The following is a 25333-nucleotide window of genomic DNA, read 5'->3' on the forward strand; positions in this document are numbered from 1 at the left end:
GCGGGCTAATCGGGCATGTGGGGTGATGAAATGAGATCAGCCCATATATTCCCCCCCCCCCCCCGGGCTGCAAGTCCATCAATCTCCTGCTTTCCCATGTTTCAAGAAAGATTAGAAACCCAACACTCCCACGTCCAAATTTCTCGCGGACAAAATACTGATTGAACATGTCTACTTGCGGAGCTTCCGTTGCGCTGCACAGCAAGCATGTTGTGGTCGTCGGCTCTGGGCTTGCGGGCCTGTCAGCGGCATCCCAGCTCGTGCTTCAGAACGTGCCAGTCATAATGCTCGACAGAGCTGAAAAGCCCGGCGGTAACAGCATGAAAGCGTCGTCCGGGATCAATGGCGCTCCGACGAAATTTCAACCCTGCCCCGATGACCAAGAATTCTACGCGGATACGGTGAAGTCGGCCGGAAAGCCACTTGCATTGTCTGCGCCCAAGGACCGCGAGCTTCGCGAGCAGCTGATTTCTACACTTACGAAATCATCGTCCAATGCTGTATACTGGCTCTCAGACGAGAAAGGAATCGATCTGAGCAAGGTTGCGCAACTCGGTGGCCACAGCCGGCCCCGAACCCACCGTGGTGCTGGCCAGCGGCCGCCAGGCGCTGCAATAATCGGAACGCTCCTCCAGTCGCTGAACGGGAACCCTTTCTTCGAACTCCGCACCAGTTCCAAAGTGACCAAGGTATTGCGTCAGGCACAGGAGGTAGTCGGGGTGGAATATACGAAAGATAATGAAACACACACGGTGGACGGGCCAGTGGTCTTTGCAACTGGAGGGTTCGCCGGAGACATTCATGGAATGATATCCAAATACCGGCGTGACCTGGCGGGGCTTCCATCCACCAACGAGGCCAGGGAAGGTTCCCAGTCTTTGCTCGAGGCCGTAGGAGCAACGCTCGTGGATATGGACCAGGTCCAAGTCCACCCCACCGGGTTTGTTGATGGCAGTGACACATCAGCGACCGTCAAGTTTCTTGCCGCAGAAGCGCTGAGAGGCGAGGGTGGTATTCTCCTGCTCAACAACGGTTCCCGTTTTGTGAACGAGCTTGATACCCGGGAGCACATTACCAATAAAATCATGGGAACCGATAGTCGTCTTGAGACGGACCTTCAGCAATGGGATATCACACTTCTCCTCGATGAAGGCGCGGCGGCCGCCTTGAGCTCGCATATGCAATTCTACCTATGGAAAGGCCTCATGCGCAAGACAACAATCGGGGAACTTGGTGAATCGGTACTCAACACTGTCCAGGAGTATGCAGATGCGGTGACTGGCAAAAAGGATGATCCATTCAGCCGCACGGCGTTCGGCAATTGGGAGCTGCGTAGTGTGCAATCGGAATCTATTGTGTACGTGGGAAAGGTGACACCGGTCCTGCATTTCACCATGGGAGGGGTGGTGTTCAACGAACGCAGTCAAGTCTTGGATGATAAACGCGAGCCTATCCGAGGTCTCTGGGCCGCAGGCGAGGTAACCGGAGGCTTACATGGGCACAACAGACTGGGAGGCTCATCCCTGTTGGAATGTGCAGTCTTTGGGAGAATTGCCGGGAATGAAGCGGCTGCGTTTTATCACCAGCATTATCTGATTTCATAAGGGCCTTAAAATCTACCATACCAAGTGTATTTCACCATAATGACCCATTCATCACCCCAACTCTCGAACATGTTCAACATGCATTCCCCCGAGTCACTCAATACCGAGCTAATTCCGGTGCTTATATCGACCTTGGTTAATTACTTTAAATTTATCATCATCTTGTTGATCATTAGTATAGCAGCCAAATCTTCTCGGATATAGTTACATGCTTTCCAAACCGCTAATGGATGAACATTGAGGGTTAGGGAAAGGGGACATTGGCTCCGTGAGATTGAATCTCCTGGTGAGATGTAGAGTAAGCCCTGCGGCCAGCACGATCCGGCTAATGAGATTGGTTCTTTTAGCCTGATTGGTCAAGAATCGATTAATCCATACAACAAGTCGGGATTGCAGCCCGAAAGAACCACTGTTGGGGTAAGGCCCAAGAGCACTAGCTTGCATATCCTCCTCGCCCTGGAGTAGCTGTGCTTGATAGCCTTTCGCATAAATTTCCAGCGGAAAAAGGTCACCGGGAACCGGATCGATCAGTTGAATCTGGATTCATCAAGCATGGTCCCGGGCTGGAACGAAATGGGAAAATGGTAGGAGAGAGAAGATCAATTACTACCACACGCAAGGGAGACCAAGTTTACACGCGGTGAGATTTATATGAAGCTATGCGAGGCACAGGCCGGCCGAAATCTCAGTCCCAAATCAAGGCGTACAGCCCGGCAAGGCCTTTTTCTGACCACCATGAGCTGCATCCCTCCCCAATCGCTTTTGGGAACCGTGCCGAAAGCGTAGCGAAAAAAAAAAAAAAGGCACAAAGATGTCCCGAACTCAGCTCGTGTGGCGTCTTACATACATCTGCTACCCACGTATCCTCTGAAATATGTGTAGCTGATCGCTGGCTGAACTTTCCGTAGGTGTCCTAGCGAAAGTACGCGATGGAGGCTGTGTAACGCAGCTGTACTTGGGTTACAGCCCTATGGGGGCCCTGAATTCTCCCCTGGAAAAAAATACAAAACCTGTATGTCTTCTACATCTCGCATGTGGATTGCTACTTCTAGGTAATCAGCCGAAGGAAAACACTACTTCGCTCCATATGGAACGCATGGAAGAGACATCGGACTCTGCCGCCGCTGAAGAGAAGCAGAATCAGCCCTGGAAGCCAGGCAAGGCACAATGGTTTGTTTTTGGGTGTTTGGCGCTTCTTTCCTTCATCATATCACTGGACACTACGATTATAACCCCGGCTCTTCCAGTACGTATAGTGTCATTCTCGAGAATCCATGCACGCTAATGACCATGGGACAAGGCGCTAGAATCTTCATTGCACGGTGATACAGTTCAAGCCTTTTGGGCCGGAACATCATATCTGCTCGCGAGTTCGGTGTGCCAGCCCTTCATTGTCGATCTGTCCGATGTTTTTGGCCGGCGCATGATTCTGACGGCCGTGCTGGTGCTTTTTACTCTCGGGACGGTTCTCTGCGCGGTCGCGAATGGATTTGATCTGTTTCTTGCAGGCCGCTCCTTGCAGGGGGTTGGGGGAGGCGGGATTATGGCAAGCTGCATTGTGATCACCACGGATATCGTCCCTTTACGCCAGCGACCCACGTACTATTCGATTGTTCAGATGGCATGGGCAGTGGGGACACTTGCCGGCCCAGTGATTGGGGGTGCTATCGCGCAGAATATCAGTTGGCGCTGGATGTTCTATATCAACCTGCCTTTCTGCGGGATCGGACTCGTTCTTGTTCCGCTGACGATTCGTCTACGGGCTGAAAGACCCAGCGTCCTGGAAAGACTGGCCTCCATAGACTGGACCGGTGGCGTGCTCTTCATCGGAAGCTTGAGTAGTTTCCTGGTTGGCATTAGCTGGGGCGGGAATCAATTCCCCTGGAATAGCTGGAGGACAGTCGTACCCATCGTCATCGGAGGAGTCGGGGTAGTGATATCGCTTCTGTGGGAGAGGTCCCTGGCCTCGCGGCCCTTTATTCATGTGTCCCTGTTTTCTACTTATGCGTGCGTTATAGCGTATATTTGCGCTTTTCTACAGGGGGCTTTGGTCAGTGGTTTGCTGGTGCCGGTATTCGTGTGTCTTTTGCTGACGTGGTTGAATGTAGATGATGGCCTTGCTTTACTTCATCCCACTGAATCTCCAAACTGTCAAGACCTTCGATGCTATCGACAGTGGCCTGGCTTTGATGGTCATCCTCGGTATAATGCTCCCGACCAGTGTAGTTACAGGGGTTCTTTTGACTCGCCTGGGCCATTACCGTTGGGCGATCTGGACAGGTTGGGTGCTCTCGACAACGGCCGTAGGCTTACTAGCATTGCTCGATCGACATACCCAAGCGTCACGATGGGTGCTCATTTTCCTCTGTCTAGGTATTGGGCAGGGACTCGTCTTAACGGCCCTAAACTTCGCAGTTCAGGCACTCGCAAAGGACAACAAGGAGGCATCTGCCGCAGGAATGTACACCTTTATGCGGACGCTGGGGATGTGCATCGGGGTCGCTGTTGCGGGAACCTTCTTTCAGAATAGACTCGCGTACGAGCTAGGGCTTAGAGGACTGCCGGCTGAAGTGTCCAAGGAGGCAGCTGGGTTTGCGCTGAAGTTGCATGACGGCACCATGAGCTCTGCAGTGCAAAGTCTCTTCATCCAAGCATTCAGGGAGGCATTTCGAGACCTGTGGTTATTCTTTTGTGGTGTCGCTGCGCTGTGTCTTCTCCTCTCACTCATGATCCAGCATTCAAGCTTGGATCGCACATTACAGTCCGAGCATGCCCTGATGGATCGCCCAGAGAAGAAAGCTGGTGACTGTTGACTTTGTCTTTTGTTATCCGCTTTTCCTCTGTATAATTGTTCGAACATGGTCGACCGAGGAGGGGATTGTGGTGGTGGAAATCTAGATTGCCGGTTTACTTGTAGAACTTGTGGCTCGTGTCGAGCACCGAAGGAGCTGGAGTTCGCATTTTCTTTTGGCTATGCAGACCCCCTTGGGTTGCAATGGTCATGGATGCAGCATATCTAGTTTACTTAGATTATAGACTGGGTTTGAGATGACACAAAATTGCAATGGAAGTGGTTTATGAGGCATATGTTTGTAAGATCCTTGATCGGCACTAGAAGTGTGATGCCTACAATCGCGAGTAGCGGGGAGTATGCTGCAAGATTGATATACCGGAAGACAGTCGGTGGCTTTGCGAGGGTGAAGCCAGGGTGGAATAGTGACATCTTGAGGAGAAGCCAGTTGGATCCTGTTCACGTTTAAATATGCACCTCGCCCACGCTTCGAAATAATGTATCGCAGCGCGGATGTGGCCTTCTCTCATCATCTTCGGCTTGCAGCGCACGAGCTTTGTACGGCATGTCCCTTATGTGATGATGACACATTGTTCAAATATCCTCCAACGTGCCTCTGCAGGGTAGCTTCAGGAATCCAAGGCCTTGCAAATCTATCGCTTCAACTTCTCCGGGATAGGTAGCGTTAAACCGAGTTTAAGTTCGAAAGCTCGAGTCCTGAATGTTCCTGCATGAATGCAGCCAGCTGCTGGGAATCCCCTGTGAACTTTTCCTGCTGTAATACCGGTGAACGTGTTTCCTTCCGGTCAGGGCTAGGCTTGTTCACGGATTATTGGCTACCAGGAGTTCATAATCCGGCGGAGAGCCGAATTCGTTACTGTCGAAGCGAAAAGTGTCGGGTGTATGTGCGTGGTGTCTCAATCTATATAGCAGATCTTCGGTAGATGTCTCGGTAACTTGCTGATAACCAGCCAGCAATACGTCCTTCTTGTGGTCATTATATACTGGTGGACTGGGGCTGGAATCATGCTCCAGTTCTTCCATATCAACACTGTAGATGGTGCCATCTTGCCCTATAACGTAAGGTGACATGGCGATCTTGAACGGTATGGTTTCTTTGATCTGGATGACAGTCAGATAATGCTAGCTTTCTAAATCCCGAGTCATATGCTTTTATTGGATGGAGGTGACACCAACATACCATTGACAACCCGCCCCTTGCATCCTTCACTGTAATCGTAACCGCCAGAAGGTGGTTAATTTTGAAGACTCCCGTCTGCACACTTTGGGTGCAAGATGCAAAATCCCGTGGAAGAGATACCTTCTTCGCTGTACACCATTCAATTTCGAAAACCTCCGGCCTTTCGCTCACGTAGTCATCTGGCTCATGCTGTTCGGCCAGAATAACATGTTTTGCCTTCGACGCTAAGTGGCGTATATTATACCGCGCAGAATATGCTGCGGGAGCATCTATTTTAATCTTGTGTTCCTCCACGACTTCGAGTGTGATGGTTCCCAAGGATATATCCTTCGACAATGGAACCAGTGAGAACTTGACTGGGAATGTCGACCCAAAGGGGATATTGACATCGGGAATCGAGACGTTGTATTGAACCAAGTCACCCAGAGATCCTTCGACTAACTGCTCGCAGTGGTCAGCGTTTTTGTCGAAGAACATACAGGAAAGCGAGGCCAAGTACTAACAGCCGGGCTGGACATCATAAAACCCAGTGGTACTGCTGGGGATTTGTAAATGCCGATGGGCTCCGATACAATAATATCTTTGCCCAGCCTTCTTTCCACAATGCCATGGACCTGGTACGTGTGTTGGTTCTGACTGGGCCCTCGAATAGTCTCAATCGTGTGCTCATCTAGGGGTATGTTAAATGGAAACTCGTAGTCTCCTGCAGGCATCATAAAGAAGTTCATTTTTTTGGAAGAGGCCAGGGAGTGTCGCTCGTCTAGTGTGATCCATTCATGGTGAGATGGAAAAAACCCGGATTCATTAAATCGCCTTTGCTAATTAGACTGTTACTGTTACAGTATATTGAACTTGAAAGCATACGGACTCACAGTTTGATAATCCCTCGCACTTGCACTGATATGTTTTTGACCGCAGCATCCTGCGGAAAGGAGAGAAAAAGTGTTCCCGATATTGAACAGCCACTATCATTTTCGTCTGGGTGTGGTAGAAATATACATGATTGGTCTAGCCTGGCGTATCCGGACATGTTAGCAGTGGTTGTGATCGAAACATAGGTGCACTTAGGGCATCACAGTCTAACCTTAGGCTGCAGTGAGCATTAGTTCGCTTGACCATTGCCAGGACTGTAAAAGCTTTTCTTCTGTTCGTGATAGTAAACACGAATGCCCAGCTATGTTAATTATGCCCACCGCTCGAGCGTTTATACTCGCCCTCTGGTCTGATGTAGGAAGTGCCATTTCAGGTAACTACACGGAATAACCGAATACGGCCACAGAGTGGATCGTTTGTAACGAATAAATGCACCAAGCATCGGCAATTAAGCGAATCCAGGTCGGAATATCGGACTAATCAGGGAATACCGCTACCTGCACGACCGAGACCTGACTGTGCGGCGCGACGTCTGCTGCCAAAGCTGTCGGCCACGAAGTCCAATTCGTTGTCCAAAAGCAGCGTGCAACATTTTAAGCCAAACAAAGACGAACCTTGCTGCTTACAAGTAACGAATCAGGCGATATGGAGCTGACATTTCACGCCAGAGGCGGTGGAAAAGTTCCGAAGCGGAAATACACCAGGGGGGCTTGTGATGCGTGTCGCCAGAGAAAGGTGGATGGATAGCTTCCAGTCCGCACACCCCTTACTCACTAACAAATGATTAGAAAAAATGCCACCATGAGAATAGGGACCACGGATTATCTTCATTGGTGAAAGAGGGGGATTTCATCCCTTACGCCCCCAATACAAGCCTCACCTCACCGCCGCCCGCAGCTAGCCATTCCGGAGTCCAGCCTCTGGCGAATATACGGGAAGCCGGGGGTCCCGTAGAGCACAATGATCAAAAGTCTTCACGGGTTCAGGTTGGTAAATCGCATGTCCGGTCCCAATCCTCGACTAGCTCTGGTCCCTATGCCCAACGATTCATTGGTGACCTCAACCCGGTTGTTTTTTTTGTCGATGACGCCAGCGCGAGGTTATTGCACGGGCGTACGAGTCAACGGGATGTTGGCGTATGGCTCGACGGAGAAGAGAACGAACTTCTGGAGCCTAGGGATGAAGCCCAACGTGGAGCGTCATCGTCGCATAGCATCAGGTATCAGGCGTCCCGGCAGCGCCGAGTTCCGCAGCAAAGGGCTTCTTTGCTACCCTCGCGAAAAACCCAAGAAGAATTGGTTGATATTTACTTCCGTCGCGTGCATTCTGTTTTCCCACTCATTAACGAGCATGAGTTTCGCACGGAGTTTCAGAGCGGCTCTGTCTCTTCCCGCCTCGTGCAGGCCGTATGCCTCGTGGCTTCGAAAGATCGTGAGGCGAAGTCGAAGCTATACCTCCCCGGCCATGTTGAGGTTCTCCCTGTAGATGAGTTTAGCAATCTGCTCTATGATGACCTGGTTGAAGCTACTGCGTTGGATATGGAGAGAAGACGAATAGTACTGATCCAAATTCTCACGCTACTCTCCCTCCATGTTCAAGGGCCAGACAGCTTTGATAGAGCTACCATGCATTTGACCCAAGCCATCCACCACGCTCACACCGTAGGACTACACTTAACGAAAGGTGCACCTACTGATGACACGAAACCTTTTATAGCACTATTTTGGTGCTTGTGGAGTCTTGACCGATGGAATGCAGCTATCCATGGAAGGCCATTGGTCATCAACGATAGAGACTTGGGGCAACAGCTTGCGGATGTGATTGACCTTTTCGAAGCACCGTTCCGCGTCTGGCTATCTTTGGCCTCAATCATGGGAGAGGTACTATCGGTCTACCGCCCGGTACTAGATTCTCCTCTTGATGAGAACAGACCCAATATCCCCAGGTTCGAGGAAATCCTCGACACCTGTAATGGATGGAACCTTGATCTGGATGTGATGAGTACGTCAACACCCCGCGGACAGACTAAATCTTGAAAATCACCCGGCTAAACCACAGTAGTGTCTCTTGAACTGGCATATTATGCTATTGCTCTTCTGGCTTCACGGCCCTGGGGGCTTAAGACCCAGCCTAGATCACATACCCTGCATCTACGACAGGACCTGTCTATATATCGCATTGTCACATTGGCACAAATGTGCGAGATCGAACAGCTCCTACCTCTACCCGTCATTGCGTACTCCATATCCTTGGGGTTTTCCATCTCCTATAAACAGCTCAAGAGATGCCATCTTCCGAGCATGCAGTACACTGCAAAATTGAACCTCCAGACTCTGTACAAAACCCTGGAGTCGCTAGGCACAACATGGTGGTCAGCACGGGTGTTGACACGGCTATGCCATCGTGCGTTCAACGGCATGCAACGCATTATTGCTGAAAAGACAAATCCACCCGGGGGTTCGCGATCCGCCGGCAAAAACCCTTACACAGATCACGCTGATCTAGGCAGAGCTAGTTGCACTTTTGACGTGCAGAAGGGTGCCATCAATGCAGCACATAATTCACTGGAAGGCGACACGTTAAGAGAGCCACAAGCACCACCACCACACAATACGATCATGGCAAATGATAACCTGCCCCCATTCGACTTTGCACATTTAGATAATGCAGAATTTGGCGACATCGCAGGGGATCCTATGTTTCATGACATCGACAACGTTATTGCGGGCTTTTTGGATATCAATGTACCCAAATGTGCTTCCCACCCCTCGTTTATAACCCTAGATACGGCATGGAGCTCGGAAGGATTCGAGTGCCCTTCCTTTCAATAATCGAAATAGACTAAACACTTCCAACGTATCAGAGCTACACATCTTTTCTCTTTGTCCCCTGAGAATACAATATCAATATACGCCGTCATTTCCCGCACTGGGTCTAGCGCGGCTTAGTATGTAAAAGCTGCCGGGTTTAAGCCTTGTTTATTAGGACGAAACAGGACTCCTTTCTCTGGGAGAACTCTCGAACTCTTCATCCTCCCTGCCTTCTACTCAGATTTTGCCCCTCACTGGACTCCCAGACACTGACATAATAATGTCCGAAGACCAGTCAAAGGACAATCTTGATGATGATCTAGAGGTTGTCGTCTGGACCGAGCTCCAGGTACCACCTGGACGAGAGGAGTCTCAGGAACAGTGGGCTGGGTATTTTCAACCATTGGTCTACGCCGACGGTCATTCGCAAACAATCTGGGCAAGATCAAAGCAACATTCTGAGATAGTGCTTGTAGCAACACGTGGGTTACCATCTTGTTTTGTTTTATAATCTCTGGCATACTCATTTATTTATCCACCCAGTCTGGCATGAGGCCTCGCAACTGAGGAGATTTAAATCCTCACCTTCGGCTCAACTTTACTGGGAGGCCCTATTGAATAGTGGCACCAAACCACTCTCCTATCATGAGATTCAAGGATCATGTACATTAAGAGCGACTGAAGCGTGGGATCGGCGGAGACAAGAAGCGTGTGGAAAAGTTCCCTCATGTACGCCTCGACCCTACAATTACTCGGACATGACGAGTTGCCGCTTCTGGCTCACGAAAAGGCCCATGTGGATTTCGTTCGGGTTGGCCTTTGCCCGTTTGGCTGAGGTTGTCCGTTTCGACGATGGCAACCGAGAGGTCGGAGATTAGTTGCTAATAGCTTCCCTCATCCAAAGAATAGATTGCTAGTGAGAATTGTTCTCTGCCTGTTTGGGCAAGAATGGAGATAGTCAATAGTGTTACATTGGCAATCAAGAAAAAACGCTTTTCGAAAGATGGATGTAGACAGTCAAGATTGCGACATTTTACTAGTAATTCGAATCCGACTTTAGCACAGAGAACAAAATGAGTTGTCTCAGTTTTGCCTCGGTCAGCAAGCGAGATATTCAAAAAGGGATGGCATGGCGTACTGGCCTTTCTGGACATCAAAAAGCGAGCTGTATCGCGGGAGTTGAAAACCTGCATCCACCAACTTCGTGGTGACTGCCTCAAGTGCGGAGGACGGCAGTCTTTGAGTATTGTAGGTGAGTCCCGCTCTCTGGACCCCGCGTGCTTGTAATGGTCAAGTCATTCAATGCTTGTTCGAATCACAGCTGCTCACAGCATTTGCCAGGTAGCCCAGTCAGTCAATTGCATCGCTGATCGCCATGGGTTCGTTTCTGGCTTGGTTGGCGCTCCTGCTGCTCGCCTGCCGGTATCTTCTTCTCCGCTGTGCTTGGCTCTTTTTCAGGGGCTGTCGTTTCGATTGGAGGATTAGCTCAGACTGTCGCCTGGTCTTCAGTGCCTGATGATGGGGATGATGTTGGAGTCTATCATGGCAGTGTGGCCTTCGATGGCCGCACGGGGCCGGTGACTGTCTCCCTGCTCCGCGACAACAAAGTGATTGCAACTATTGAGGGCAAGGCTAAAAAAACCCTATGCCCCAGATTGTGCACATTCTGCCTCCTTTCGGACCTACGCCGACGAGCTCGACAATCACTATCACTCCGCCTCCGTATCCTTGGTCTCAGACTTCGAAGGACACCAATCTCAATACAAGAAGCACGAGCTGGTCCTCTGGCCCGCCTAAAGAGACTACCACCAAGGGTGGCAAGGGCGCAGCGACGGTGGAGGTAGTGATAGCGGTAGTGACTCCGACGAGGAGGAATGCAGCACTCGGACGGCGGAAATCTGCTCGACGGTCTGCGTTGCCGGGTCCGGGGGCAGTTGTGATTGGGATTGCTCGACGACGACTGGGTGCTCGGTGACGGCGAGCTCTACCAGTATCGTCGGCACGCCGGCCCCGGCTGTAGTGGTCACGATGGAGCCTTTTATCCAGGTGGAAGAGGCAGACGACGACGACGACGCCGCCGCCGCCGCCGCAGCCTCCAGCCTGGCGACCGAGCTGGCAGCCACACTAGCTTCGCTATTTAGATCCGTGACTGTTCTCGACGGGCTGGGAGCCGCAACTGCCGCCCCGGCGGGCAACGCTCCCCATAGCGGATCCAAGCTGGGCCGCGTTAGCATCAACTACTATCAGGATGACCGTGAGGGGACTTCCGAGTATATCCTGTACCAGTACTATGCGGGCGACAGCGTGAACAAGGAATGGTGTCCAGAAGTTCAAACCCCCGGCTCCATCACGACAGCCGGCGCCTGGGAGGGGATGAATGACGGTACCGGAGGGTTCAAGGTCTTTGGATCCACCTGCACCTACAAGGGTTCCCAAGTGGTGACGGGCAAATTCGATCAGAACCAGGTTGGATCCTTGGTGTGTGACGGATATCGGGATGCGGCCTGCTATGCCGGCCAGCTTGCGCAAACCTGCACGTACGGCTGGCAAACCAGGTGGGAAATCATAGAGTGCGAATGGTAGGATTGAAGCGGAGGATCATGAAAAGTTTGCTGTATACGTAGTTGTTCAGGGATCCCTCAGGACAACGCACGCACTTCCGTGCTTACCTCACGCTCAGGGCCGCCCAGTGAGGAAAAAGTGACTCGATCTCCGAAATCCCCAGTTCAGTAGTTAATTACGGAGGAGTTACCATAAGCGGAATTGTGCTTATCAAAGCAAGGTATGCATGGATGGCATCATCCAGCTTCAAAATTTCACCATGAAGGATCTCTCGCTGCCGTGAAAAAAAAAAAAAAAATATAAGTCGTCAATATCGTCAAGTGAGGCCTCGCGGTTGACTTCCCTAGGGAAGTAATTATCATATTTTTACTTGTTTGGATTTTTAACCACCGTCTCGATCGTATTAGCCATTTCTAACACCGCTGCAGGAAAGTCTCTCGGGTAGATAGATGCCAGGCTCTCTTACTAGTTCAATATGTCCTTCTCAGCCCTCCCAAACGACCTACTGCTGATCATAGCAGAATGTACAGAGGCACAGCGAGATCTCAGCGCGTTGACTCGCTGCAATCACCGGTTACACCATCTTCTGTGTAACCTTCTGTACACCAACAATATCCGGCGGTTTGGAAGCTCGGGACTCGTCTGGGCGGCCGTGCATGGCCGACTATCCGTTGTCCAAAGGATGGTTGGTATGGGAGCCAACATCGAGACCCGGGACGAGAGCGGATGGACTCCTCTAGACCTGGCAGCAAGAAACGGACACTATGCAGTTGTGAAGCTGCTTCTTGAAACGGGGGCCGAGGATCAATTGTATGAGCGTCATCGCTGGACACCGTTATGCGCTGCGGCGGATGGCGGTTATACGAGAATCGTCCAATTACTCTTGGGGGCAGACAGCATGAGCGGCGAATTCAACGCAGATTCCCCGCGCAGAGCCATCAACCCTGAGCCTCGGAGCGGCGAAGAGCTACTACTCCAAATGCTGTTTCCGAAGAAAGGAGACAGCGGCAACAATAGCGACGTTGACTTGTCAATCCCCTTGTTTCTCGCGGCGAAGAACGGACATACCGCTGTCGCCAGCTTGCTACTGGCCGACAGGAGAGTCCATGTGAATTATCAGGATGCCTCGCAACGGACGCCACTAATGTGGGCTGTATCGCATTCGCATGCAAAAACCGTCAAGCTTTTGCTCGAGAACGGAGCAGATCCAAGTATAGAGGATTGTTTCAATCACACTGCACTCCTCACCGCAGCTAGTGACGGCAATGACGGAATAGTTAGGATCCTTCTTGCTCACAATGGTAGCGATCCCAACTGCAAAGATAACAAGGGTGACACTCCGCTAACTGAAGCTGCGAAGCGCGGGCACGTACGTGTTCGTTAGGTTTTAGCAGCCAGTCAATGGTCAGATCCGAACATTACGAACAACGGCGGGCAATCAGCACCGATGCTCGCCGTCGGGGAGAGTAGAATTGATGTAGTCGATACTCTTTTGGAGCTTTCAGGGACTCGTATAGGTTGAAAGATGACTACAGTGAAACCCACCTTGGATAATATCAGCCACGTCATAATATTCAACTCCCTGCCTCTCAAAGGAGGAGCTGATCCAGACGCCACAGATAACCCGAGAAGAACCGTCCTCTACGCGCCGTGGATAGCAAAGAATCAAGGTGACGATGTGTCTCCTTACGGGGGCAAAAGTTGAAATAAAATCTAGGGATAGGAAAGGTTGGACACCGCTATTCAGCAGCTGTGTATGGGGAACCGGTGATGGGGACACTTTTTCTTCGTCGTGGGACGGATTCCAATATTGCAAGGTCAATAATGATCATACATACCCCTATATGGTGGGCTCATAAGCCATTACCGTGCTCATTTCGGCACGGAAAGAACTGTCTCGCGGTAGTACGATCCATCATCGAGCACCTAGACTCGGGTGGTTACAGAGCGTCACTAGTCCCTAGTTAAGGGATATCAAACCCTAGCACCAAAAAAATAGCCCTGGTGAGCTAACTCAAGAACCAGTCTGTTCCCATTTGAGTGGAGCCTATCCGAGACGGATATACCATCCCATTCGTTCAGGATGCCGATACTCCTCCTCCTTGATCGACCCATATTTAATTTGACGCTTGATTCCCCATCCCAAGCCGAGAACGAGAACGAGAACGGTGGCTTTATTTCCGGCTCTCCTGACGACTCCAGCACGGGACACACGACCCAAACATCGGCTCATAAGAGCTGGAAGGGAATCCGGAAAGTTCCTGGGGACATCACAATTCAACCATGGATATCGTTCTGGACGTTCTCGACACGCTGGTGTTGGACCGATTGTATGCGGCGTTGCTCCCAGCTCCGGAAGGCGTGCGTCCAGTGGCTGTCGAGTATAACAGCCATGTAGCTCGCTATATGGAGTTGCAGCCAACAAAATGGGCGGGCATGAGCCAACTCGCGCGAGACAGCATAATCCGACAAATGTTCAGTCTATTCTTGCTAACATGGTGAATATGTCTTTCCCTTGTACCTCTCCGTTTGCCTGCTAAAACCGCTCCAGGATTTTCGGAGTCCTCGTGTACTTTGTCTCCTCGACCCTCTCCTTCTTCTTCGTCTTCGATAAGAAATTCATGATGCACCCCAAATTCCTCCGGGACCAGATCAACCTCGAAATCAAGCAATCGATGCGAGCCATGCCCGTCATGGCGGCACTCACCGCGCCCTTCTTCGTCGCCGAACTGCGCGGGTACTCGAGACTATACGATTTCCCCAGCGAAGCGCCGTTCCAACTGTACACCTATCTCCAGTTCCCCCTTTTCATAGCCTTCACGGATTTTTGCATCTACTGGATCCACCGCGCCCTCCACCACCCCCTGATTTACAAGTGGCTGCATAAATCGCACCACAAGTGGATCGTGCCGACGCCGTATGCCAGCTTTGCGTTTAACCCAGTGGACGGATGGAGCCAGAGTGTTCCGTATCACGTCTTCCCGTTTGTGTTCCCGCTGCAGAAAACGGCATACCTGATGCTCTTTGCTTTTGTGACCGTGTGGACGGTGATCATCCGTACGTTTATTAACCCTCTTTCCCGCTTCCCTCCAGAGGGGCTTTCATCGGCTGTTCGTAATCGGGGAGGGGAGGTTTGTCAACTAACGTTCGGGATAGACGACGGCGAATACGCTACGAGTTCGCCTGTGATCAACGGTTCCGCTTGCCATACCTACCACCATCTGTACTTCAACTATAACTACGGGCAGTTCACGACGCTGTGGGATCGTCTCGGTGGAAGCTACAGACAGCCGGACGCAGAGCTGTTCGATCGCGAGATTAAGATGGGGAAGAGTCAGTGGGAAAAGCAAGTGAAGGAGATGGAGAAGATCGTGAGGGAGGTTGAGGGAGAGGATGACCGGGAGTATGGAGAGGTGTCGAAGAAGATGCAGTGATTTGTTTCTCATGAATACTTACTTACATTATATATAATACTAATATCAATGGACAGTGTTCTTCATACACTCCTTGCTGAAAGGGTGGATTTATATTATTCGGGTATATATACATGGGTTGAGAGAATTTACTCATGAATGCGTCATATGGCAGCAAATTATTACTTCAGATTAGCAGTTACAAGGAGGGAAAGTGACCTTAATGGTCTCCTTCGAGCTGCGTGGACACCGAAATATCCTATCAATCCTATCCCCCGATGAAAATATGCGCGTATATCAAAACTAAAGGTGCGTAGGTAGATATATAGACAGACCTATATATCTCTCCGCGCCTAAACAGAAGATCTCTCAAGAACCTTGGAAACTCCGCCGATGCAGGCACTGATTCTCCAACCTACGCGCAAGGTGCCCCGCCATGCTCGACGGAGACGTAGCAATTTAGAAAGACATTATGCTGAGGGACGCATTCCGGAAATCCGCCAGGGCGCTTTCTACATCCTTACGGCGGAATCCCGGAGAGCGTCCTAGACACATTGCTCTGCTGATCAGTGCTGCCACGGGTTAGTTATCGAGCGGGAAAAAGGGAAACGAATCAATTCTTACATTGGATCAACCGGGTGACATTGGCGGCGGTGTTGGCGAGAGGCCCTCGTTCCAGAGGCCCGATTTTGATGTCGGACGGCGGACAGGTTGGGAGAGTCACATGCTTTGCGCGAAGGAATCCCTCGAGGTCCTGCAGGTCGAACCAGTCCTCGTCTAGGTCCTCCTGGATATCGGTTGGGAAGCGCGACAGCGGTTCCGGTTCGCTAGACCATGTCTGGTGAGGCAGCGCAGGTCGTTTGGGGGAGTAACTGGTCTCGCTGCCCAGGTGGTAATGGGTTCCCGCGCCGCCGACACAGAAATAGGGAACATGGTCCCATTGGGTGAGCGGCTTGTTGTTGGCCCTCGCCAACAGCCAGTCTTTAAAGTATGCCGTGATGGACGCTCTGGGCATGATGCTGAGCAGCATGCGGAATGGGGCTTCGATGCGTCGCATGGGGACCGACGTGTTTGCGGCGAGTAAGTACGCCTGGTAGCGACAGGCAACGTGTAGCTGATCAATGAAGTCGGGGATCTCCATGGTGTCGACGATTTCAGATGAGCTGGAAAACGAAGGCGACCGGTAGATAGACCAGTTGGCGTCGTTCGGACCGGTGGTCGTGAAGCCAAAGGGGGGACTGTGCCCTGCTCCTGGGTCTGAGGGGGGTAGGAGATAGTGTAGGGCTGCGGATGAAGGCATAGTCGTGTTGCTGTCTTGCGTATGAGCAGCTGAGCCTGAACCGGTACCAGCCGTGGGCATGACCAAGCATTTCTGGACGGTATCACGAAGCGGCTGGAGCAAATCCGGGTGCGATTCGAGGGCCCCCGAGTGCACCAACTCATCCCCAAACGAAAGCACCGCCGTATTCATCCGCTCCACTGTTGTCTCCAGGTGTGTGATGCGACTCTTGAGCGACGAGATGCTGGCCTCCTTGCGAGACCGGTACGCCCGTTGGGCCATGCGGACTTGCATGCGCCTTCGCTGTGTACTTCATCAGCCCATGTTCGGTCCCATTCCGACTCACAGGGTAAAAACGCGCGACATACCTCTTCGGGATCCTCCCCTTTCGCGCCATCGATGGGCTTCCGCGGCCGACCGCGTTTCCTCACGGCCTCGCCATTGGGGTTGGACATGCGTTGGCGCTTCGAGGGTCTGTGAGCAGCAGTCTGTGATTGGTCTGAATGCGATGTGTCTGGCGACACGGAGGCCCGGCTGTCCTCCTCATGGTGGGACAGAAGGTCATCGTCAACAATGCCAGACGACGAACTATCGATCACGACGCCACCCAAGAGAGGGACAGGCTCCTGATCAGCCGGAGGGAGATGATCTTGGGAGTGCACCGGTTCAGGCACAGGATAAGAGGTCGCAGAAAGCAGCGAAGTCAACTGCGGAGTGGCCCAAAAGTTGGCCATTTGCGCCGGTCGCACGCGTGGCGATAAAGGGGCGCGAGAGACAGGTTGATCCCACGAATAAAGGGGCATCTTGGATCCGGACCCCATCGCATCAGGGAGCATCTGGGAAGTCGTCTGGCTCATGCTCGACGGATTGCAGTCCTGCAGTTCGTGTGTCTTGCAGGATCAGTGATGACCAGAGCTTCCGCTGCGGGATGAAGGAAGATCAAACCCGTCAGCAGCACTATCGCCACTACTGCGCCTCGTCGTCATTCTTTACTGGCCCGACATCTTACTTTATATCTAGCATTACTGTAACTATTCTTTTGAACGTCCTGCCGTATTACTTGCGGTGACTTCGTTGCAATGCCTATGGATGATACATAGCACAAGTTGACTACCTAATATGCATGTGGTTGTTGATGACTGCCTCAATGGCTTCATTATACCCCAGTCATCTTCTAGAGCAGAACTCAACACAAAGAGTTATCTGGGATCATTATGCTTTAGCGGATCTTCTAGAACCCGAGGAACCCAACTTGTCACACAACCACTCCCACTTGGCTGAGATTACAAATGCTCGTCAATTCGGTCGAGGCCCTGCATATAGAATCAGTTGGCTACGGGAAGAAACTCCCCAGTTATGGTAACCAACCCACGGACTTCTCGCTTCATTCCCCTTCGATATCCGTACGTGGATCACACGCTGAAACATGTCGCTTGTCCTCATTACGGGAGCAACAGGCTTCATTGGCTCCTGGGTCTGCCATCATGCCCTGGAGGCCGGATATCGAGTGCGCCTCGTAGTTCGACACGCACAGGCAACCGACAAACTAGAGCGCGTCTTCTCCCCGCACCTGGATCAGATCGATTTTGTCGTGATTCCGGACCTCGCAGTTCCCGGATGCTTCGATGCACATCTCCAGGGCGTAGAGGCCGTTATCCATGTTGCTTCGCCGGTGCCAGCCCAGGGAGTCCATGATTTCATCGCCCCCGCGGTCCAGGGGACCCTGTCGGTGTTGAAGGCCGCATTGCATTTCCCGTCGATTAAGACGGTGGCTATTACGGGCTCTGTGCTCTCTGTTATCCCGTTTGGCGCAGCGAATAGTGTTACCTCTGTCAAGGGTGAGTCTTTTATCTATCGATGTATCTATTGATCTACCATGGGCAAAAAGTCGGCTGAAAACCATCGAGAAACAACCGAGATCGATCTATCCGGCATGCCTGCGGATCTCACAGACTTGAAACCCCAGCAGCTGTATCATGCAAGCAAACTATGCGCCTACAAAGCCACAATCGACTTCTACCACGAGCACACCCCCCACTTCGCCATCGGAGTGGTCCTGCCATCGTTCGTTTTCGGTCGGAGTCTCTACCAAGAAACACCGGAGCAGCTGAATGGCACCAACCAACTCCTGTACGCATCGCTGCTCAAGAACACGCCGTTTTTCACGCAGTATCTCGGTGTGCATGTGGCAGACGTGGCGGAGGCACATATTCGCGTCTTGAGGAGTCCCGCGCGCGGCCTGCAATCTTACCTGCTTTCCGCGCCGAAGAGGTCGTGGGTGGACGTTGATGAATTCGTGCGAGGGACGTATCCGGATTTGCCTGTCACACTAGATCCGGTGGCGTTGCCATGTCCGACACTGGACGTGAGTAAGGCCGAGAACGAGTTGGGGATTGTGTTTAAGCCGATGGAGGTACAGGTTGCTGATGTCGTGGACCAGCAGCTGGAACTTGGCAAGAATGCGTGATTTGGACTGTTTTCTTTCCTTGTTTTTCTACGTGTGGTGTCTGCTTCACTAAGGAATTTTAGTTTGAGGCAGGATGAGGGTGGTAATTTGGGTATCTAATGCAGGCGCTATATCTATGTATGAACCATAATGCAAATGCAAGTGGGAATGAATCATGCCCTACTCGCTAATATCCTAGGCAGCTGGTACCTGATTTCCATCACGAAAGTCTTACATTCAGAACGGCAGTGGGTCGTGCCGGCTGAACGATGCAAAGCCCTTCGATGCGCGTCGTCCGGGGGTAAGTATTGTAGGGACACGAGACAATCTGCGCGTGGGAGGAAACCGTTCCGCCGGCTGTGGAGGAGAGCTCTGGCGGGATGGCGCAGTGGAAGTCATCGACGTGGGCGAAGTAGAGCTTGCGGCAGAGTAGACGCTCGGGGAGACGTTGCAGGACACCGCGGATACGGTGGAGGGTGCGGGGGAAGGCTCCCTTGAGATGGGGATATCTTGGAAGAATAGTTCGAGTGATGCCAAAGAGCCTCGGGTATGTCGGGGAGTGAAATGCGGCGCCGGTACAGCCGACTGGGGCAGTGCAAGAACAGGGTCGGCCGGGAGCTCAGTGGCCCATGCCTGTGGTACCTTTCTTGCAGCGTGCGAACGCATCTCCAGAGTGCAGGCAGCCGGAGGAGCACAAAAGAGGCTTGAATATAGTAGTAGCATGTCGAGGAGCGGCTGCGTGGCCGGGGTGGGCGCGATCTCCTCGCGCAGTATCTCCCGGGCTGTAATCCTTTTTTGGTACATTTTCTTGTTGACATCGGTTCGTTGCGCCAGAACAGCTCCCTCAAGCGTAACACTCCCGAACTCACTGCGTGTTTTTGAATATACGAAGAGAGCCGGGGGGTTGCATGGGGGCTCGTCGTTTGATCCCAACGGCCCTAAGCCTATCGACAAGTCCGCACCAAGTGTGAAATTCTCCCCCTGTGCAAATGCTTCGACCGCGGTGTCTGTGTTTAGGACGAAGACAAAATTCGTTAATGCTCTGCTGAACCTCAACTGGCCAACTTTAAGCTTGCCAGTTGCGATTGCGGACGGGTTCGACCAGGAGCCATTCGGTGATCGCGCGACTACGACGCCCGAGCCAACACGATGCGCCCCTAATCCCAGCTGAAGAACGGAGAAGATCACCAAGCCCTAGACGCCTGTTAACCCGATTTACAGAATAAGCGGAGGAAATGGGCCCATACCTTTGCGCCTTGCAGCACCCGCGCGGGAATCCGGTTATCAAGGGTCGCGGAGTTGGGATTGATGAACAAGTCGAGCGTACTTGCAGCCTTCATACATTCACCTTGGGAGTTGTTAGTCGCAGGTGTACAAGTCAGAGATAGAGGCACATACTCGACAGCGTCAACGACCCTGGTTTCGATCCTGTTCCGAGCATTTTGACTATCCTTGTCTGTTTGCTATTGAAACAGTCCTCTCGCGGGAATGAAACACAACATTTATAAAAGGAGACGGCATTGCCGGCGTTTTTGCACCCTCGGAGGCTTGGAAAGAGCCCACGAGGCTATGTCAAATTAAGATTTAATTAAGAAAGTGGGATACGAGCTGCTATTCGTGATATATTGCACAAGTAACTATATTTCAACGCCAGGAAATTTGCTGGCCCGCTCCCCAAACGCGGGCCCTACATATTTAATCACAGTGGCGCAGTTGAAAAAATCGTGGCGGAGGGAATCCTTTATAGGGGGCCGTATTCCTTCGTCCCACTCTTAGGAAATAGTCACTAATGGTGATATAGATAGACCTAACTAGTTCATGGGTAGATGAATCCTTTAATTAGCGTCTACCCCTCGTGTGCGGGCGTATGGAGGATGCTGCATCAGAAATTGAAGTCTCCATCCTACTGCCGGCATATCTTAGACGGACTATATTTGCTTTCCGGATCCGAGTGGGCTTTAATATGTATCACGACTTAGGGTACATGAGACGCAATAACCGAGATAACCTTGACGCGAAACAGGTCATATATTATCATCCTGCTGGCCCCAGTACAGCACTGCGCTGCGTGCGACAATGTAAGATTCTCTTAACATTTGGGCAATGCAGGCTGGATAAAGGATATTTGTCACAAGGCACCTGTGGAAGTACCCAATTCTCAGTCCTGTCTGATAGGTTGTCAGGTCTATACTACTTGTTTCCTGGAGCCCTTAACCTCTACTTTTCACGCGTGCCCAACAGTCCCTCAGCTTACTTGCATACTCTGCTGAGAAAATAAGCCAAATTAGTGAAGAGATGCAGCTGTTCATGGTTTTCGAAAGTAATACCCCTTCAAAAAATGCTTCAAGTCACCAGTAGTTTGACATCTAGATTACCAGAGGTAGGGCTGAACCAACACCACAGAAAAAGTCTTTAAAGTATCCCAACAAGGACTCAATCCAGACAGAAGCAAAGACGGCTAGAAACAACCACATAGTAACCCGTGCCGAGTGAGTGTTCTCTTCAAACCTCTAGCTGACTGTGAAAGGGACACATATCCTAGCTCAACGAGGCAATTTGGGGTATCAGATGTAGATTACCAATAGCTTTCTAGATATGATTATGGAGTATGCCCTACTCTGCAACAGAGACTTGGAACCCGTGAAGCTGCAACCTGTGGGGAATTTGTCCCCGCTCCGACTCCACAGAAATTGATATCTTGATACTCGCTTCCGACACGACTTGTAACACGTCCTTCAAACAGTTTAGATACAGCCTCTGTCTCGGGAATGTCAGACATCCCAGGCAACAATCATCTAATGCCAGCTCCAATGTTAGCTCACATCGTTTGGAAATCATTGTGACGGGAAAAGACGCCATCCACGATTGTCGTAGCTTAGTTACTAGGCCTGAAAAGAAACCATCCGCTGCAAGACGCCAAACACAACTTGCACCAACCAAGTGGGCCCTACCGAAGTAACCAACTACTTAGCGTATGGAGTTTTTCCGCTTCATGATTAATCAAGTCGCTGGCGGAAAATAAGCGGAATCCCAGATTTTTTCTTTTCCCACGGGAGGGGAGGAGGGGAGGGATCGAATCGACCTTTATAAGCCTGGCTTGCATTGTTGGGGAGACTGTCAGGCAGCTTCAACTTCCTTCAGATAGCTACATGCACTAGACATAGACGAGCAAAGCCCTCACACCATGAAGGAACAAGTTTCCGGGGAGGACGGGAAACAGGTCACCGTTATCTCGACCGAAACGGGCACCCCTGAGAATGATATCGGCCTCTTCCAGGATCCAAATCAACGCCCTCGCTGTTTTACAAGTACTTTTCAGGAATGCATTTTCGTCCTGACGACGACGATGGCTATCGGCCAGAGCTCGTTCTTCCAGGGCGCGGTTATAGTTATCTCGGCGACAATCGGGCGAGATCTCCACATGAATCAGGCCGAGATCACTTGGATTACGGCCGGTAATTCGTACGTTTATGTGAATAGTTTTGCGATTCGTCTTGTGCTGACCAGATGCGCAGTCTAACTAGCGGTGCACTCCTCTTGGCCTTTGGCAAGGTTGCAGACATGTTTGGCCGTCGAAGCATGTTCATAACTGGCATGGCAGGATTCACCCTTGCCCTGGTTGTCGCTGGCTTCGCCAACTCTGCAATCTACATGGACGTGTTCTCGGGAATTTTGGGCATCTTTTCCGCTGCGGTTGTTCCTCCCGCCGTGGGTTCGCTGGGTGCGGTGTATGAGCGGCCCTCCCAGCGCAAGAATAGGGCCTTTGCTTGCTTTAGTGCTGGCAATCCACTGGGCTTTGTTGGGGGCATGATCGTTTCTGGTATCGCGACCCAGGTTGCGGACTGGAGAGCTGCTTTATGGGTGCTAGCCGTGATCTACGCGGCTTTTACGGTGCTTACCATCTGGACCGTTCCTCAAGATCTTGCGCAGAAGACACGCGGATTCAGCTGGGATTCTGTGAAAAGCCTCGATCCTCTTGGAATGATCCTTGCAATGGCTGGAATAGCTCTTCTGTCGAGCTCGTTATCGTCAGTCCTCCCTACCTTTGAGCCCCCGCTTGCTCTATACCTTGAGCATATAAAGACGTCGTCTAATACCGTACAGGATAGCCGGAGACGCACCCGATGGTTGGAAAACGCCCTACGTGATTGTCCTGCTCGTTCTTGGAGTCGCTCTCATTGCAGGGTTCCTTTATTGGCAATCCCTATTTTCGACTCCGCTCATGCCCCTACATGTTTGGAGAGATCGTAACTTTTCCCTGGTAAGCATCTCGTCCTCTTGCTTCCCCATGTGGCGTATAGCCGTTGTTAACCCAGCTTGATAGTTGATGGGGATTCTGGCCCTCGGGTTTTCCGGGTTTGTGGCGGCCCAATTCTGGATGGCGTTGTACATGCAGGAAGTATTAAATCTGGGGCCCCTGGAAATCACAGCACGGCTACTACCCATGGTTGTTAACGGGGTTCTGGTCAATATCGTCTGTGCTTTCCTGCTGCACAGAGTAAGCAACAAACTCATCATGTTGACTGGAACAGTGGCCTATGCAGTGGCCTTTCTCATCATGAGTTTCACTCCTGATCAGGGTCTCTACTGGGCGTACTACTTTGTCCCACTGCTGTTGCTGGTTGTCGGGGCAGATTGCCAATTCAATGTCGTCAATGTAAGACCCTCCCCAAGCCAATACCGACCTACCTATCTCACTGCTCTGAATACAAGCACGCATGCTGACTGTGAGTTTTGAATAGATGTATGTGATGTCCTCTTTACCGACGTCCGACCAATCTCTCGCGGGCGCCATTTTCAACACTGTCTCGAAGGTAGCGGGGAATATAGGCCTGGGTATCACTACAGCCATCTACAATGCCATCCGCGAGGGAGGCAGCACTTCCCCAATCAGGCCTTACCTGGGCCCGTACTGGTTCGCTGCTGCATCCGCGGGCATCGCTGTCTTCCTCGTGCCTTTTCTGAAGATCGGGACACAGGGCCACAGCGAGAAAGATCCTAGCCTGTCCAATGAGCCCGATGAAGAACTCGGTGGGTTAGAAGCGCAAGTCAAGACTTGATTGATGTTAATGGCTGGGTAATAATGCATGAAGTTTTTTTTTTTTTTTTTTTTTTTAACATATGCGGTCACATTCTGCGTGTTCAACATGACTTGCAATATTTAGATTAGAAGTATACCAACAGATACCTTGATTTTTAGACAAATGAGATAGAATTTTACTCTAATTATACTACCGAAGGCACGTTCCTCGGATTAAGGCACTCTAACGAGCAAGCATAGAGCAGACATGAGCCCACCCTCTCAGAGGAACTACAGACTGTTTACCAAACACCTGTCTCCTAATAATGTCTAGAACAGGCAGGGCTTTGGGGCGGCTATAGATTCCATGTCAACAATCAGTGCTTTACGGGTAGACGTGGAGCTAAGCTGGTTTATTCCTCCACCATCCATTACATCCCGGGATTGTAGCAGAAAAAAAAGGCAATTTGTTCCATTCAGGCTCATACCTCATCACACAAGGATTAAAGTCCCTTTATTTTGTTGGTCTGAGCACGGATCTGCGGACAGTCTTGTGGAGTTAGGGCAATAAAAGCAACCCCTGCTTCGACGTGGCGTAATTATTGACCTATTGGACATTTCCTGAATATTTTTTTAGCGTGCTACTGCAGTTCTAGTTCATAGTTTGCTTCAAATTCGACCCGCATGTCTTGCATACTCCAGTGCAGAAAGGACGTGGTTAGCTGCCTAGGTAGGAACTTGCTGCGTGACCAGGTGTTGTTGACTTGACCTCGATGGCTGTTGCTGTACGGAGTACATTGATGCGACTACTGGGAACAAGAACAACTGGGATGTGCTGGTTAATGAAATCAGTATAGGTGACCATCACAGAAGCTTCGAGTTCATGTAATACAGACCGATTGTTAACGAACCGGGGATCTCCCTCTTCAAGGTGTATTCAGACCATGTCTCGAGCATAGTTCAAGATATCTTATAAGGGTCTGAGTTATATACTCCAGAGCAGATGGCTGTCACTTTGCTCCGCCAATCCCAAGGGTAACAAACTTATCTGAGCTGTTTACAAAGGCCCTCCTAATTCGAATATCAAAATTTGGATTTTGTTGTTACTTATCATAGCGCAGTCGATCTTGACTCGCGCGTTGTTTACGAATGAAGAATAAAATGCCCAAGATGAGGAGAGTGATGTCTTTAATAGAATACATAGTTTTCAGATGCAATCCGCATAATATATCTTGTCTGTAGTGAATGGCTGTACAAACAGTAGCTTTAGAAATGTTCCCTATGCCTCTCAGGTCCCAACTCATATCTAACACTATACCATCTCGTTCCTCTAC

General features: G+C 51.0%; 13 protein-coding genes across 13 annotated transcripts; 9 read left to right on the forward strand and 4 right to left on the reverse strand.

The window, feature by feature from the left end:
* Positions 1-167: 167 nt before the first annotated feature.
* On the forward strand, positions 168-1604 carry frdA (putative FAD dependent oxidoreductase; the record flags this gene model as incomplete). The annotated part of the gene is made up of 1 exon (XM_040893329.1): positions 168-1604. The coding sequence occupies one exon, from the start codon at positions 168-170 to the stop codon at positions 1602-1604; it is 1437 nt and encodes a 478-aa protein (XP_040756020.1).
* A 1087-nt stretch (positions 1605-2691) lies between these two features.
* Positions 2692-4417, forward strand: P175DRAFT_0429252 (uncharacterized protein; the record flags this gene model as incomplete). Its single annotated transcript, XM_040893349.1, has 3 exons — positions 2692-2850; positions 2905-3654; positions 3713-4417. 3 exons carry the CDS (start codon positions 2692-2694, stop codon positions 4415-4417), a joined length of 1614 nt encoding a protein of 537 aa, XP_040756021.1.
* Positions 4418-4511: 94 nt separating this feature from the next.
* Positions 4512-4827, reverse strand: P175DRAFT_0528128 (uncharacterized protein; the record flags this gene model as incomplete). Its single annotated transcript, XM_040899583.1, has 2 exons — positions 4512-4575; positions 4643-4827. 2 exons carry the CDS (start codon positions 4825-4827, stop codon positions 4512-4514), a joined length of 249 nt encoding a protein of 82 aa, XP_040756022.1.
* A 276-nt stretch (positions 4828-5103) lies between these two features.
* On the reverse strand, positions 5104-6816 carry P175DRAFT_0520527 (arrestin C-terminal domain-containing protein). The gene is made up of 5 exons (XM_040899155.1): positions 6681-6816; positions 6469-6609; positions 6076-6409; positions 5597-6037; positions 5104-5517 (listed from the first exon to the last, which is right to left on the reverse strand). The coding sequence occupies exons 1-5, from the start codon at positions 6713-6715 to the stop codon at positions 5218-5220; spliced, it is 1251 nt and encodes a 416-aa protein (XP_040756023.1). The 5' UTR covers positions 6716-6816; the 3' UTR covers positions 5104-5217.
* A 298-nt stretch (positions 6817-7114) lies between these two features.
* On the forward strand, positions 7115-9300 carry P175DRAFT_0489736 (uncharacterized protein; the record flags this gene model as incomplete). The annotated part of the gene is made up of 3 exons (XM_040895756.1): positions 7115-7204; positions 7258-8470; positions 8531-9300. The coding sequence occupies 3 exons, from the start codon at positions 7115-7117 to the stop codon at positions 9298-9300; spliced, it is 2073 nt and encodes a 690-aa protein (XP_040756024.1).
* Positions 9301-9559: 259 nt separating this feature from the next.
* On the forward strand, positions 9560-10157 carry P175DRAFT_0489737 (uncharacterized protein; the record flags this gene model as incomplete). The annotated part of the gene is made up of 2 exons (XM_040895757.1): positions 9560-9761; positions 9823-10157. The coding sequence occupies 2 exons, from the start codon at positions 9560-9562 to the stop codon at positions 10155-10157; spliced, it is 537 nt and encodes a 178-aa protein (XP_040756025.1).
* Positions 10158-10227: 70 nt separating this feature from the next.
* Positions 10228-11254, forward strand: P175DRAFT_0528131 (uncharacterized protein; the record flags this gene model as incomplete). Its single annotated transcript, XM_040899584.1, has 5 exons — positions 10228-10288; positions 10367-10527; positions 10625-10658; positions 10738-10886; positions 10934-11254. The coding sequence occupies 5 exons, from the start codon at positions 10228-10230 to the stop codon at positions 11252-11254; spliced, it is 726 nt and encodes a 241-aa protein (XP_040756026.1).
* A 53-nt stretch (positions 11255-11307) lies between these two features.
* On the forward strand, positions 11308-11862 carry P175DRAFT_0528132 (uncharacterized protein; the record flags this gene model as incomplete). Its single annotated transcript, XM_040899585.1, has 1 exon — positions 11308-11862. The coding sequence occupies one exon, from the start codon at positions 11308-11310 to the stop codon at positions 11860-11862; it is 555 nt and encodes a 184-aa protein (XP_040756027.1).
* Positions 11863-14124: 2262 nt separating this feature from the next.
* Positions 14125-15275, forward strand: P175DRAFT_0427513 (sterol desaturase family protein; the record flags this gene model as incomplete). The annotated part of the gene is made up of 3 exons (XM_040893246.1): positions 14125-14339; positions 14393-14898; positions 14998-15275. 3 exons carry the CDS (start codon positions 14125-14127, stop codon positions 15273-15275), a joined length of 999 nt encoding a protein of 332 aa, XP_040756028.1.
* Positions 15276-15418: 143 nt separating this feature from the next.
* P175DRAFT_0497744 (bZIP transcription factor) lies at positions 15419-17406 on the reverse strand. The gene is made up of 3 exons (XM_040896344.1): positions 16902-17406; positions 15879-16836; positions 15419-15826 (listed from the first exon to the last, which is right to left on the reverse strand). The coding sequence occupies exons 1-3, from the start codon at positions 17388-17390 to the stop codon at positions 15714-15716; spliced, it is 1560 nt and encodes a 519-aa protein (XP_040756029.1). The 5' UTR covers positions 17391-17406; the 3' UTR covers positions 15419-15713.
* A 553-nt stretch (positions 17407-17959) lies between these two features.
* Positions 17960-19000, forward strand: P175DRAFT_0429086 (uncharacterized protein; the record flags this gene model as incomplete). The annotated part of the gene is made up of 2 exons (XM_040893341.1): positions 17960-18371; positions 18441-19000. The coding sequence occupies 2 exons, from the start codon at positions 17960-17962 to the stop codon at positions 18998-19000; spliced, it is 972 nt and encodes a 323-aa protein (XP_040756030.1).
* A 216-nt stretch (positions 19001-19216) lies between these two features.
* P175DRAFT_0528137 (uncharacterized protein) lies at positions 19217-20420 on the reverse strand (the record flags this gene model as incomplete). Its single annotated transcript, XM_040899586.1, has 3 exons — positions 19217-20173; positions 20227-20327; positions 20378-20420. The coding sequence occupies 3 exons, from the start codon at positions 20418-20420 to the stop codon at positions 19217-19219; spliced, it is 1101 nt and encodes a 366-aa protein (XP_040756031.1).
* A 1593-nt stretch (positions 20421-22013) lies between these two features.
* Positions 22014-24095, forward strand: P175DRAFT_0470935 (uncharacterized protein). The gene is made up of 5 exons (XM_040895066.1): positions 22014-22441; positions 22495-23007; positions 23084-23240; positions 23304-23636; positions 23722-24095. The coding sequence occupies exons 1-5, from the start codon at positions 22164-22166 to the stop codon at positions 24037-24039; spliced, it is 1599 nt and encodes a 532-aa protein (XP_040756032.1). The 5' UTR covers positions 22014-22163; the 3' UTR covers positions 24040-24095.
* The last annotated feature ends 1238 nt before the right edge of the window (positions 24096-25333 follow it).

This window comes from Aspergillus ochraceoroseus (genome assembly GCF_002846915.1).
Source record: "Aspergillus ochraceoroseus IBT 24754 chromosome Unknown P175scaffold_1, whole genome shotgun sequence".
Lineage (NCBI taxonomy): Eukaryota > Fungi > Ascomycota > Eurotiomycetes > Eurotiales > Aspergillaceae > Aspergillus > Aspergillus ochraceoroseus.